We start from the raw sequence: 15790 nt of genomic DNA on the forward strand, positions 1-15790 counted from the left end.
AATTCACAGCTTCAACAGTAAGAAATTCTCGAAGCATTTGTGATGTTACCTGAATGACACCATTCCAGGACACCAGATTGGAGGAGAAGCTACAATGCGACAACTGCTAGGTCGATGATGCTGTCAGCAGAGTAAATCAACATATAGTGCTAACAAAGTCTGTAAATAATGTTGTATACTGGCATTGTTATTTCGCTTACTTTTCTGTAAAAGTAACTGTGTGATCATTTACTGCCATTATCATAAAATAGAAGCAAGTTTGTAATTTTTAATTTCTTCATTTTGAGTAACTGTTGCTTCCCTTATTATGCGGAAACCATACTTGTTTTAGGGTATGGCTAAAAGGAGACTCCCAGTGTGTCAGAGTTAAAGACTCAGAACTAAACAGACACAATTTTTGTGTAAAGAAAGTAATAGCAATGTGGACATTCACAATGATAATACATCTGTTTTATTTAATGACCACTATATTAATATGTGAGCATTCAAAATCAAAGTACTGATTTTTAAAATTCATTATACAAAGAGTCCAATGAAAATTATATAAATCTAAAGGAACTTTACCGCAGATGTGCACAAAAGAAAAACTCGTGTTTATACATAGCCATTGATCGTGGTAATAGGAAGTACACACAGAGACATGAAGAAAGTTTTTCTTAAGTGTCTGACATTGCTACAAATTTCTACCACACTTAAGGACCAGGTGCTGTGGAAGAAATGATGCACGAAAGTAACAAAATTTTGTGAAGTTGCATTCTAGGGATGTTCATGTTTAAATGTTGCAGGTAGTGAATTTGCAGTAACACATGCATACTGGACAGCTACAATGTCGCAACTGCTACGTTGTTGTTGTTGCCAACAGTGGAAAATGCATCATACAGTATACTGTATTTACTCGAATTGAAGCCACAGTTTTTTTCCAGTTTTTGTAATCCAAAAAACTGCCTGCGGCTTAGAATCGAGTGCAAAGTAAGCAGAAGTTCTGAAAAATGTTGGTAGGTGCCGCCACAACTAACTTTTGGCATCTATTATATTTAGCACTACACAGGCATACTTTGCAGGCACGAAGATAAAAACTGGCTCCAAAACCTCTGTGTCAGTAAAAAAAAAAAAGGTAGAAGGCGAGCTTTTTTCTCCGCCCCGAGTTTCGACCACTGCATTTTCATACATTATCCAACAAAGTAAATAGAAATTCCGTATTGTTCATCTTCAAATGTAGCAGCCTTTCAAATATTCATTGAAACAAAAATAAATTTCTTTACACAAAAATATGAACAATGCACTAGACTTAAGGGTTGTTGCACGAATTGATATGCTGGGGCTCATTAAGATTTCACATAGCGGCACCTATTGCTTTGTGGAATTTTGTGAAGTGCTTGTTGGTGTTAGTGAACCATAATGAAGCGCTTTCATTATAGTGCTAAATTCAAGAGCGGAGTTATTTCTTGTGCGGAACAAAGTTCTAATCGTGCTGTAGGTCTGCGATACGGGATTGAGACGAGAGCAACGTCAAGCGATGGCGAATGCAGAGAGACAAATTATTTGAATGTTCAAATACCAGGAAGCATTTAGTGTGCCAAAGTGTGGCCGATATCATGCACTAGGAGTGATTTTAAATGAATTTGTGAAGGAACAGAGTCAGAAATTCTTGCCTGTGAATGCCGAAATTTTAAAAATTAAGGCACACGAAATTGCTAGAGAGCAAAAAATCGAAAATTTTACAGCTAGTCGCAGCTGGATTGATCTGTTTATCAAGCGCTGGGGTTTTTCACTTCAGAGGCGAACTTCCGTTGTACAGAAGCTGCCTAAAAATTATGAAGAGAAACTTGTGGAATTTCAGCACTTCATAATCAGGCGGCGCACAGAAAAGCAATACCTTCTTGGTCAGATAGGAAATGCTGACCAAACTCCCGTATATTTTGACATTTCTTCAAATTATACGGTTGAAACCAAAGGAAAGAAAGACATAAGTGTTCTTACATCAGAGGGTGAAAAACAGTGGATGTCCGTCATGCTTGCTTGCACAGCAGATGGACATAAATTACCCCCATTCATAGTTTTCAAGCAAAAGACTTAAGCGAAATCTGAAGTGTTTCCAAAACTGTAATTGTACGAGCAAACGAAACTGGGTGGTTTTCGGAGGACATGGTGCTGATATGGATTAGGTGTGTGTGGAATCATCGTCCTGGCGCAATGCTTGGTTTACGCAGTCTGTTGGTAGTAGATGCGTACGCAGGCCACACAACATCTGCAGTAAAATGAAAATTAGAGGAAAGCAAAACGCACTTGGCAGTAATTCCAGGCGGGATGACGTCAATTCTGCAACCACTTGACGTCTGTTTGAATAAACCATTTACGGACAAGCTTGAACGTATGCACACAGACTGGCTTTCGAAAAGCGACAGACAACTGACACCAACAGGACGTGTAAAAGGCACAAGTTTGTCGCAAGTGTGCCAATGGATATGCATTGAAGTGTGTTCCAAATCAGACTGTACAAACAAGCATTTAAAAAATGTTCGATATCCAAATCACTAGATGGTACGGAGGACCATGCTCTGTATGAAGAAATGAACAACAAAGAATCGAGTGATAGTGATTCAGAATCATGACTGATATTTTAAACATTTCGTTAAGATGTATTACTAACTTAATAAAATTTTGTTTTAAATTTGAACGTTTAATTTCTAAGTTATTTTCATTCTTATTTTATAAGTGTTGCTACTCTGCATTGCACAGGATAGAAAGGCGTGGAGAGCTGCATCAAACCAGTCTACGGACTGAAGGCAACAACACCACACACTGCATTTGCAGTTACCAATAAAAATCTACTACAAAAATCCGACTGGCCAACTCTACATTCTGAATTTTTTCCTACCTGTGACAAGAGATGGTTGGTAATAGGAACTTTTATGAATCATGAATCACATGCAGTATTCTCTTCACCATAAGAATAATATGAATGTAAACATTATGCCCTGTATTTTTTCACGTTTTCTGCTATCTCATTTAAATCCTCTCTGTCTAATAAACTATGAAACTAGAGTGAGACAACAGCAAATGCAGAAGAGTATACATATCATGTCATGTTTATATTCGTATTATTCTTATACTGAGTAGTGATACAGTCAGAAACGAAGCACGGCAACTAATTTTATTTTTAAATCTAAGATGACTAATTTCTGTGCAGAATGTAATGTACTAGAGGCGTCTGCAAAGATTTTCAAATGGAGAAAAATTTTTGCTAAACTCTCGTTCAGAACATCATCTATCATACGCACTCTATTATTTGGTTTTTGTTGATCATTATCAAAGAAAGCAGCAGTGTAACAACAAATAGCAGTCTCTTGCCATTGTTTCACTAATGAGACAATTCCTCTCCTTTTTTATTGTATTCTCTCTTGCACAGTTTCACTGTTTTACATTAACAAACAAGTGAAAACTATCACACATGAAAATAAGAAATTCACAAGTGTGTGCAACAGCAATATTCCAGAATGAATCCGTTCAATCTTTGATCATAGATTCTTCTTTGGAGAGCTGAACCAACCAACAAGCTCACACCTGTGCATGTACACATACTTCTTATACACAAAGTCCAATGTGCAGACAATTAATGCCATAATGATAACCAGTGACACCTGGTGGTTAGAACTAATCATGAATGCATGTGTGCATTACATCTGCAACATTTGTCAATATGATCATGTCAGTGCTTCAAACATCCAGTTAGGGTGGTTGCTGCTGGACAAGTTACGTGACTTTCACATGCTGTGTCTACTTCACTGGTTCCTCAGTATGCAAGCAGCCCAGTACCCTACATCAGAGCTTAAACACATTTCATGCCATCATATTCAAAATGCAAGGTCTCACTTATCCTGCATCCTAGCTGTACTGATTCATAAAACAAAAACCACTGGTAAATTCATTCACTGTCGCTGCTGTCCATTTCTGGAACAAGCTGCCCTGCACTCTGCACACAATTCATTGCCCTGCTGCTTTTAAGTAGTAGTTTCAGCACTTTCTACTGTCATCTGCTTTACATTTCCCCAAAAACTACTGTATAAGGCCAACTTTCCCTCTATCAAATAGTTTCTCTACAAGACCCATCAACCCTTTTTCCCTTTACGCTCATTTATGCTAGCATTCATAGTAAAAAAAAAAAAAAAAAAAAAAAACCCTCTCATTTACCATAATTTCTATAATTTCTACTTACTGTTGTACTTATGTATGAAAATAAACTGTCCGTTTGCATTTTTATCTGTGTTATCATAAGTTACATTTTATAAACGTAGTATAACATGTTTACTATAATATGTGCAATGAAAAATATGTACAATGCATGGTTAGAGGACAGAGATGGTCTGATGGCTCTAAACTTGCAAAGTTTCACACATGTACTATGACAATCAATTATTGTTTGTTACTCATCATACATATCATATTTTTAGCGGTGTCACTATTTTACTGGTTATGCAGCAAAGAACACTACTGCTGAGTCTTATTTTGATATTGGCTTACTAACAATTTGAGCATGAAGATGACAGTTTAAACAGTCAAAATCAGTAGTGAATCAAATAAATGTTTTCTTGTGCAGCTAATGACTGACTTTTTTATCTCTGTTATAACACAAAAGGCCTGCAAATAACACCAACAGTTCTCATATGTTACAAGAGAAATCACAGTATTTTTTAAATCACATCAAAAGCAGTAGCTTCTGGAAATAAAGAGAATGTCCCATACAACACAGAAGTCTTTCATACATAATTAATGATACTGAAACAAGTGTTTTCAGAGTGATATTACTGTAAGCAAAGGTACACGTATTTTATTGTGAGGGGTAGAATACAATGAACAATCTCTTTTAGTAATAATCACAGTGAAGGAAAGCATCAGCCATGGGGTATAACAAAGTACTGTTTCAACTTCTATCATTCTATAATACAATGGAAAAGGTAGGGATCTCTCTCTCTCTCTCTCTCTCTCTCTCTCACACACACACACACACACACACACACACACACACACACACACACACACACACACACACAGAGAGAGAGAGAGAGAGAGAGAGAGAGAGGGGGGGGGGGAGAGGGAGAGAGGGAGGGAGGGAGGGAGGGAGGGAGGGAGAGAGAGAGAGAGAGAGAGAGAGAGAGAGAGAGGGAGGGAGGGAGGGAGAGGGAGGGAGGGAGAGGGAGGGAGGGAGAGGGAGAGGGAGAGGGAGAGGGAGAGGGAGAGGGAGAGGGAGAGGGAGAGGGAGAGGGAGAGGGAGAGGGAGAGGGAGAGAGAGAGATTAAAGGATAATAAACAGTATTTTTAGATATGAACCAATGGTCAGAAATGAGTATTGCACCAATATCTTGAATGAGCAACAATTTAGAGAAGATTGTTTCTGACTTCAATCCTTTGAGAAACCAAGATTATTCAAACCACAAAGTGCTGGACAATGAATCTGACAACTGTTTAATTGCACAGCAGATTTTGAGGAGACTGTGTTGGATTGTGTAGGAGATCATTTTTTAATAACTTGCCCATGAAATTTACATTTTGAATAATACAGTGTGGATAGTACTGGTGGAGCAGCAATTACACTGCTACAATGAACAGCTAGTGCCAGCAATGGGGTCAAATTATTCTGAATAAGGAGTTCAGTTCTGTCAATGGATTATATGTTGTAATGCATACATTGAGAGTGCCAGTCATGATTCTAAATTGGTGCTATGAGCTTAAATTGTTTCTTTAAAGTTTAAGTTGTTTATGTAGAAAAAATCTAAATATTCATTTCTGATAATTACTACTTTTTGTATAATTTTGGACCTAAAGATCTGGCACACTGTGCATTAACATTTCTCCAAATATAGAAATATTACTGTGTTACATTCATGAATTAAGTGAATGATGTGGAAATTCAGAGTGGTCTCTTAACAATAGTCCTAAGCAATTTAAGGAAGTCATGATAAATCAAAATCTGGAAGACAGAACGGGAATTTGAAATACCATGTCTTACCACTGGGCTACCTCACTTTGACACCTTTATAAAACAAAAAGTTAAATACTATACCTTGCTTCTCTTTTCTTCATATACAGAATAGAGCTGTTCACATTCATGGACTAATGAAGACAACTGCTGCTTCAAGTCACCTAGTTGGCTGTTATTGTTCTCAATATCTTCCAGTTTAACCTCTATCTGTAATTAAGAATGAGAGAAAAAAATTACATTTTCTTGTCGTACACAAAGAGTCGCAATTACAGCCAACATTTTACTAAAGTAGGGCATTGAAAAATGTATTCTACAAGGGACAAAATTAAAGTCAAATCCCAGCATTTGTCCACTATACAGCACCAGAGGAACCACTGAAAATTAAATCTAATTGATATGTAACAATTATCATGTTCCTGACAAGTGCTTAATGTGTCTTTCCAGCAATAGATACACTGTTCCTGTGAAACACAACAAGCTCTTTATTTGCATGAAGTGTTGAGTGCTACTGACAAGGGATTTCTGATCGATTCCATATTTCTGGATTTCCGGAAGGCTTTTGACACTGTATCACCCAAGCGGCTTGTAGTGAAATTGTGTGGTTCCCAAGCGGCATGTAGTGAAATTGCGTGCTTATGGAATATCGTTTCAGTTATGTGACTGGATTTGTAATTTCCTGTCAGAGGGGTCACAGTTCGTAGTAATTGATGGAAAGTCATAGAGTAAAACAGAAGTAATTTCTGGGGTCTCCCAAGGTAGCGTTATAGGCCCTTTGCTGTTCCTTATCTATATAAACGGTTTGGGAGACAATCTGAGCAGCCATCTTAGGTTGTTTGCAGATGACACTGTCGTTTATCGACTAATAAAGTCATCAGAAGATCAAAACAAATTGCAAAACGATTTAGAAAACATATCTGAAAGGTACAAAAATTGGCAGTTGACCCTAAACAACGAAATGTGTGAGGTCATCCGCATGAGTGCTAAAAGGAATTCATTAAACTTCAGTTACACGATAAATCTGTCTAATCTAAAGGCCATAAATTCAACTAAATACCTAGGAATTACAATTACAAACAATTTAAATTGGAAGGAACACAGAGAAAATGTTGTGGGGAAGGCTGACCAAAGACTGTGTTTTATTGGCAGGACACTTAGAAAATGTAACAGATCTAAGGAGGCTGCCTATACTACAGTAGTCCGTCTTCTTTTAGACTACTGCTGCGCAGTGTGGGATCCTTAGCAGAGAGGACTGACGGAGTACATCGAAAAAGTTCAAAGAAGGGCAGCATGTTTTGTATTATCGCGAAATATGGGAGAGAGTGTCACTGAAATGATAAAGGATTTGGGCAGGACATCATTAAAAGAAAGGCGTTTTTCATTGTGACAGAATCTTCTCACGAAATTCCCATTACCAACTTTCTCCTCCAAATGCAAAAATATTTTGTTGACACCGACCTACATAGGGAGAAATGATCACCACGATAAAATAAGGGAAATCAGAGCTTGTACAGAAAGATATAGGTGTTCGTTCTTTCCTCAGTGATAATGAATAGAGTGCTGTCACGAGGTTTCTGTCATCTGTTTTGCATGTAACCTGTATACGGATGGATGTCATGCGTCTCCAAGTTGGGACAGAAATTGCAGTATACCGAGAGTTGCGGTACCTGCATGTCCTTTGTATAGCTATTGTCAGTCAATGTCGTGGTTTAAATTAGCGTGAAGTGCCACTGAGTAAAAGCATGCACTGTAAAATGAGGAGTGACATCACAGCAGAACAGAAGAAATTATTAACATTAGGCTAAAGTCAGTTTCAAATGCCAGAACTCAAAATATTCCTAAGAAATTTTTCTGCATTATGTAGCCATGTAATGCAAGAAGTTGTATATTGTGATATATTATATGGTGTAACCGAGTGAAAAAGTAATGCAAATATTGTGAATTTTAAAATTTTCCCGGCGAATTGACTTTTCAAACAAATTTCGGGCTTGCAGCTGGCTGCAAGTCCGAAATTTGTTTGAACAATGCAAATATTCATTTGCAGAAAGCTGAAATTTGGTAAAGTTTTTCAGATTTCAGCACAAGCATAACTGCAGCAGTAACAATGACCATGGAACTGTACCGTCAAGTTACAAAGCAAATTTAATTACAGATGCAGCAGTTTAGACCGTCAAGAAAACAACAAGTTTGAATCTGAACACACATACAGGGTGTTTCAAAAATGACCGGTATATTTGAAACGGCAATAAAAACTAAACGAGCAGCGATAGAAATACACCGTTTGTTGCAATATGCTTGGGACAACAGTACATTTTCAGGCGGACAAACTTTCGAAATTACAGTAGTTACAATTTTCAACAACAGATGGCGCTGCAAGTGATGTGAAAGATATAGAAGACAACACAGTCCGTGGGTGCGCCATTCTGTACGTCGTCTTTCTGCTGTAAGCGTGTGCTGTTCACAACGTGCAAGTGTGCTGTGGACAACATGGTTTATTCCTTACAACAGAGGATTTTTCTGGTGTTGGAATTCCACCGCCTAGAACACAGTGTTGTTGCAACAAGACAAAGTTTTCAACAGAGGTTTAATGTAACCAAAGGACCGAAAAGCGATACAATAAAGGATCTGTTTGAAAAATTTCAACGGACTGGGAACGTGACGGATGAACGTGCTGGAAAGGTAGGGCGACCGCGTACGGCAACCACAGAGGGCAACGCGCAGCTAGTGCAGCAGGTGATCCAACAGCGGCCTCGGGTTTCCGTTCGCCGTGTTGCAGCTGCGGTCCAAATGACGCCAACGTCCACGTATCGTCTCATGCGCCAGAGTTTACACCTCTATCCATACAAAATTCAAACGCGGCAACCCCTCAGCGCCGCTACCATTGCTGCACGAGAGACATTCGCTAACGATATAGTGCACAGGATTGATGACGGCGATATGCATGTGGGCAGTATTTGGTTTACTGACGAAGCTTATTTTTACCTGGACGGCTTCGTCAATAAACAGAACTGGCGCATATGGGGAACCAAAAAGCCCCATGTTGCAGTCCCATCGTCCCTGCATCCTCAAAAAGTACTGGTCTCGGCCGCCATTTCTTCCAAAGGAATCATTGGCCCATTTTTCAGATCCGAAACGATTACTGCATCACGCTATCTGGACATTCTTCGTGAATTTGTGGCGGTACAAACTGCCTTAGACGACACTGCGAACACCTCGTGGTTTATGCAAGATGGTGCCCGGCCACATCGCACGGCCGACGTCTTTAATTTCCTGAATGAATATTTCGATGATCGTGTGATTGCTTTGGGCTATCCGAAACATACAGGAGGCGGCGTGGATTGGCCTCCCTATTCGCCAGACATGAACCCCTGTGACTTCTTTCTGTGGGGACACTTGAAAGACCAGGTGTACCGCCAGAATCCAGAAACAATTGAACAGCTGAAGCAGTACATCTCATCTGCATGTGAAGCCATTCCGCCAGACACACTGTCAAAGGTTTCGGGTAATTTCATTCAGAGACTACGCCATATTATTGCTACGCATGGTGGATATGTGGAAAATATCGTACTATAGAGTTTCCCAGACTGCAGCGCCATCTGTTGTTGAAAATTGTAACTACTGTAATTTCGAAAGTTTGTCTGCCTGAAAATGTACTGTTGTCCCAAGCATATTGCAACAAACGGTGTATTTCTATCGCTGCTCGTTTAGTTTTTATTGCCGTTTCAAATATACCGGTCATTTTTGAAACACCCTGTATATAGTTACAGGGGAAAACTGCATGCCACAAATAAACCTGTGATTTCAAAAATGAAGAAATTGCCACTTCTGAATACATATTTATTGGATTTTGAGTGCAATTTTTTTTTTTAATGGTATGATGATATTATTTAGACAATACTGTTATTCTGTGTGACAGAAGATAATTCAAATATTCCAAATGACTGTTGTTCAGTTAACAGAGCACTATATTTTGAAAAAGGTTTTGCTGGAAAAAATTTATTACCTATAACAGATATGAAGTTTTACTAGTACAGATCACAAAATTTTAAATTCGACTTTTTCATCATTTTGGTCCCTATGAGACTATAATTCGCACAAATGGGTTTAATTTGAAAGGCTAATTTAATAAATGAACCAGCATACACAAGTTTCAAAGATGCAGCTAGATATAAAAATATTGCAGAGTAGGAAAGCATGACATTCATCACTTGCCTCTTTCTGGAGATCCTGTAGCCTATCACGTAACTGCTTAAGTGTAATTTGTTTGTTGGTGAAAGCTATTTTTACTTGCTCCTGATTAGCAGAATCGGCAGCTGCATTTAACTTGTTGCGAGCTTCTAGCCTTGCCTTTTCTTGACTCAATGTAAGAAGCCTTTGATTCTGTTCCTTCAGTCGGGTCTTTAAGGCACTCATTTCAGCAAGCTGCGAATCACGAGTACTACGCATCCCGTCAATTGTTGACTTTACGCCAGACACTCCAATCCTTGTCTCACTGATTTTCTGAGACAATTCTTTCACTTTTTCATTCTGTAAAAGTGAGTACAATTAAAATACATCCTGTTAACATTTATAATACAGTTTACACATCAAATATATTCAGCATACCAACTGTGATAACTCAATGCTGAGATTCTGATTCTTGGCTTTTAATTGCAAAACTTTTTCTTGTTCTTTCTGCCTGCGCTGTTGTAATTCTTGACACCGCTGTTTCTCCCACTCCAGCTGCCTTTGCCGCTCCATTTCCCTGAAATGAATTTTACAATATGAGCAACCCCTAATTTCTCTTGCTTTACTTAGTTTGTGGTTACAGACTTGTTTGTCCAACAACAAAACGCATTCAATCAGTTTAAAATAAATTTATGTATCAAATTCTAATATACCTTCTTGCAGCTTCACGTTGTTCTTGTGCTCTTCGCCTTTGCTCTTCTTTTTCCTGTTCTGCTTCTCTTTGCCTTTGTAACTGCTTTTCAAATTCAAGCTGCCTTCGCCGCTCCTGTTCTTGCCTATACACACACACAAAATAGCCAAATTAGTTCTGGTATCATTTTAACATAGTCGTCAGGAACATGTACAAAACTGATGCCCATGAATCATGCAGAAACAATGACAACACAAGGCATTTAATGATATAATTATTGTATGTCCTTTAACAAAATGATGGGATAGGTAAGTTACATAAAAACTGGAACGACTATCCAAAACACAAAGGATTCCATCCGATCACTCAGTACTAGGCTTTTGGGCTTTTCATTTTGTCCACTACTTTACATGCTAATGTGGTTGCTTTTCCGATAATTTTAGTGGTTGAGGAGGCTGTTTGTCACAGTGTTAAAGGTTTTTGTTAACTATTGTTAGTTTCATCTTCCAAGCTAGGAGAAACATTATTTTCAATACAGACTCCATCATTTATAGGGTAAGTCAAGTGGAATGACATTATTCTCACTTCTAACGAGCAAGATTCTCCCTATTGTAATAGCTGGGGCAATTTCATCCTTGAAAATTGAGAATAAGGTCTTCGTAATGTCAACTATTTTACCCTTTACATAAATAGTGCATTTTCTTCTCAGTATTGGCAGCAATGATCAGTTGACTATCATCACTGTATGAACTTTCATCTTACCTACAATACATTTATCAATCTTTGTACTCTACAATAGAGTGCTGAGCTGTAACATTGCAAGCTCTCCTGGTGATAGACATAAGGGCACATCATTAGATGGATAAACACAGGCTCTACATGTTGAGATAACATGGAAAATTAAAAAAGTTAATGGCATGGTTTTTTCACTCTGTAGAATCATCATTTTAATTTGTTCTCTGCATTTATTGTATACATTCATCAAGCTTATTTTATCCTGAGATCAAATCTTTCCAACAAATTGTGACTGCTCTTATCAGGGTGTCCCCACTTATGAAGCCCCTTTATAAAACTCAACACATTTCTTTCATTTTTATGCCCTCTTTTATTGAAAGTGTGTCATGTGCAAAATGGTCATTGTGGTGGTGTTACTCACGACCCCATAGAGTACCTCACCACAATCAGGAAGTCATGCTCTAAACACTCGTAGCACTGTAGCTGTATGGGTTGGCAGTACGAAGCATACTGAGGTCTGCCAGGAGCCTCAGCTGCCAACACATGGGCAGTCTTTGTATAATCCACTGAGCATTGCAAACAGTGCTTCGTTGCACTTGCAAACAGTGTTTTGTTGCACAGCGTTGTATTTTCATTAAAGACTTTCTTTCCTTGTACCACTATTTGGATTTTGTAGGTTCTCCCCTGTTGTGCGTTTTTAATAAAGATTACCGCTTTCTCTGAGGTTTTTAAGACCAGTCTCAATTATGTTTGGGTGGTGGTTTACTTGTACGAGATCTGCAAAAGTGGAGTGTGTACTGTTTAAGCTCTGGGGTATTCAGAATATCTAGTTTTACAATTTTTGCATGTCTGGTCTCTGTAGACAGATTGGCGTAAAGTACAGTTTAACTGATTTATTTACTTGGTCCAGAAAATCATATTTTAGTTGACTGTTTGTACGTATGATATAGGCCAATGAGTAAACATAATTATTTATGGTTACTGTGGTCATTGTGACTACATGAGCAATGCAATCAAAGCACATAATAATACAGACTGACAGGCTACATTGCTAGGACAATATCACTTAGTCTTGCTTAATAACTACTGCTAAGTAAATTACAGTATAAAATGACATAATGCATAATTAATAATATTTGATAAAGGAAGTTTGCTTATTACGCTGTTCCATAAAGATTCCTGCTTTGGAAAACTTGTCTGTGAATGTGTTCTTAGTGTTCAGATTTTTCTGTGTGTGTTGCTTGTATGGGAAGATACTCTTAGCCCTTGTTTCTTCAGAATGCTCCCCACCCTGTGGAATGCTTGTTGCTGTATGTCAGTATGTGCCCTGCTGCATCCTTTGTAAGGCATTCCTTATTCCCCATGTTTGTCATGTGCTGATATTCTGGCTTTTTGCCGTAGATGTGTACCCATCCTCCCTGGTTATCTGGCGTATTGTGTTATATCCTGTGTCTAGTTGAGTTTGTCTGGTGGAGATCTGTTAAGCCTGTGTAGCATGCATCTTAAACTTGAAAGTTTGTGTGTCTGTGGTCAATTGGAATGGTTATATTTGAAGCTGTAGGTTTCCTGAATATCCTAAAATTGTTGTTTATTCTGTGTATGGCAATGCGTAAAAAATTAAGCTTCATGTCTGCTTCCCTCTCCATAGTGAATTCTACATTAGGGTGAACTGTGTCTATGTCAGTGTGTTGTTGTTTTATCTTAGTGTCTGTTACAGCTATCAAACAAATAATGTCATTCACACAATGTTACCAGCATACAAGCTTGTATTCTTTTGGAATTATAACTGAATAGTTTGTTTTCAGTGAAGTTCAGAAATATGTTTGCAAGTAGACCACTGATAGATAAATCCATTGATAGGTGTTCTTCCTGCAGATAGAACGCCTTGTTGAAAGTGAAGTAGTTCTGTTCTGTTACCTTTAGGAAGGCTCCAGTTTCATCAATGTGTGCATTTGTTGTGTTCCATTGTATCTGCAGGCGTTTTTTCATTAAAGCTGATTGTTTCTCCTACTGGCACTTTTGTGTACATGTTTGTAATATCAAAAGATATTTGGTTTGCTGTTCGTGGTACATTTATGTTTTATCTTTTCTATCAGTCTGTGCAATTTATGTAGCACTGTGTGTGTGTGTGTGTGTGTGTGTGTGTGTGTGTGTGTGTGTCTAGCTATAAGATGGTGCAATTTTTTTATGCTAATTACCAGTCTAATCAGAGAGAGAGAGAGAGAGAGAGAGAGAGAGAGAGTGTGTATTTTTGTAAAGTATCACTGTCGATGCTTCAGAATTATTGTGTGTCATCTAGTTCGCTTTAACTTATGTGATGGTAATTTTTAGGGTTTTTAGAAGTTCCTGTATGTCTCTTTGGTACCTCATGGTAGGTTCACTGATTAATTTAATGATTATGTTCTCTTATCTGAATTATTCCACTGTGTCGATGTATTCTGTTCCACTAATAAGTACCAAGGTATTTCCTTTATCTGCCTTGGATGATTATTTTCTTGCAGTTTTCTGTTTAGTTTTACACATAAGTTTTGTTCTACTGTTTTCAGCTTGATTAGATGCTGTATCTCTTCTGCTACCAGTTCCCTTGTCGAGTTGGCACTGAAATTTGGGATTTCCAACTTTTCTTCTTCTTGTTTTGTTACATATTCTGATCCTGTGATCAGGTTTTTCTGCTGTTGTGTGTGACTTGTTTGTGTTTATGATGCGTCGTGCCCACTTTTCAAATAATTCTCTTTCATGCTTTGTTAATTCTGTCAGTGAATTGACAAGTCTGTCAATTTGTGTTGGGTCATCCATTCAGTCTTCTGTGGATTTTATTACATAAATAAGCTTTTTGTTTTGTGTTTCTATCTTCATTTTCATTTGTGTTTCTATGAATGACGTGATTTCTTGGGTGGTGCCATTGAAGTGGGCTGATGTTTTTATGAGATTAGCTAATTCAAAGTGTATTTTATGTAGCTGAGTATTGAGCTTTCTAGCAGTTCTAGCACCCAGCAACCAGAGAGAGAGAGAGAGAGAGAGAGAGAGAGAGAGAGAGAGAGAGAGCACATGATTGCTCACATGCTTTCTACTTCAGAAGCACTTTGTTTGAAAGTTCAATATTTTAGCAGTTCTTTGGATTGTGGTGGTCTGCAGCTCAGCATCTCATCTATGTGGTGACAAACAATCTGTTCTTTCCAGAGTGTTAGTTTATTTCTTTTAATGATTTTTTGAAAGTATGTCTGCACTTTTGCTGCTGGGAATCCTTTTAATTCCAACTCCTATGGTACATGTGCCGCAGCAAATATATATAACAAATGGCTTATGGGTGTTTTCCTGATATGAAGATTGATCCTCTCCTGCATTACTGAATGGATACTGTTGTTTCTTCTAAACAAGTTCATAGTATTAAGACGTCTTGTCTGTCAAAATGGGAACACTTATCCTTACACTGAAGTACAGAGGTGTACATGGACTTTATGAATTAATAGCACCTAGGGTTTAGATTCCTGGTTTTTTGATTAAAAATAGGCTTTCCATCTCAACTAACATGTCTCAAAATATTGTCCCACATGAAATCTGAGAATGGAAGTACGTAAAGTAATAAGTTTTGGTGTATCACTGGTGTCAACTGTGGGCAATATTCTAATCACAAAAGTAGCTACATTTAGTTTCTGCTGGAAACTGTTTTAAGAAACTGGCTGTATTTTATTTCAATCAAGTGGCAGTATGTTGCTTCTCCAAACATGAGCTGCTGACCTGAATCTATGTCTACATTCATAATCCATAAGCTACCTTATGGTGTGTACAGATGGTGAATAGGAAGAACATCTGTACGCATAAGCAACCTCTTCAATTTTTTTATTGATGTAGACATTTTGCACAATGGTTGGTTGGTTGGAGAAGGGACCAAACTACGCGGTTATCCTTCCTTCCAACCTTAGATTAACTAAAACCGATAAAATCCCATATTAGAAGAGGGAACTACAGTCTCTATAAAATGACAAACTATTGACAGGGAGGAAGGAAAAGGGCGGAAGAAGAGGTGTGGGAAAGAAAGTGACTACAACAGGGATGTGAAGGAAGAAGCACAGGAGACAAGAGAGACTCTCAGGACATAACAGACCCCATAAGGAATGGAATGGGAAGGCAGAGGGCCGGGGTGAACCACTAAGCCCAGTTGAAGTCAATCCAGTCAGGGCGAAGCGGGGAGCAAGAGGGCCTACCATCCCCCCCACTCA

At 38.3% G+C, this 15790-nt stretch overlaps 1 protein-coding gene across 6 annotated transcripts in view; it reads right to left on the reverse strand.

Annotated features, from left to right (window-relative positions):
* The window catches only part of LOC126461919 (intersectin-1), a 310794-nt gene that overhangs the window by 195359 nt on the left and 99645 nt on the right, over positions 1–15790 (reverse strand). For all 6 annotated transcript variants that reach the window (XM_050096034.1, XM_050096037.1, XM_050096036.1 and 3 more), the window contains exons 10-13: positions 10858–10980; positions 10583–10721; positions 10190–10504; positions 6062–6187 (exon numbers count right to left, since the gene is read on the reverse strand). In XM_050096034.1, the coding sequence (XP_049951991.1) occupies positions 6062–6187; positions 10190–10504; positions 10583–10721; positions 10858–10980 (703 nt within the window). The remainder of the gene's footprint in view (positions 1–6061; positions 6188–10189; positions 10505–10582; positions 10722–10857; positions 10981–15790) is intronic.

Source organism: Schistocerca serialis, chromosome 1 (assembly GCF_023864345.2).
Source record: "Schistocerca serialis cubense isolate TAMUIC-IGC-003099 chromosome 1, iqSchSeri2.2, whole genome shotgun sequence".
Lineage (NCBI taxonomy): Eukaryota > Metazoa > Arthropoda > Insecta > Orthoptera > Acrididae > Schistocerca > Schistocerca serialis.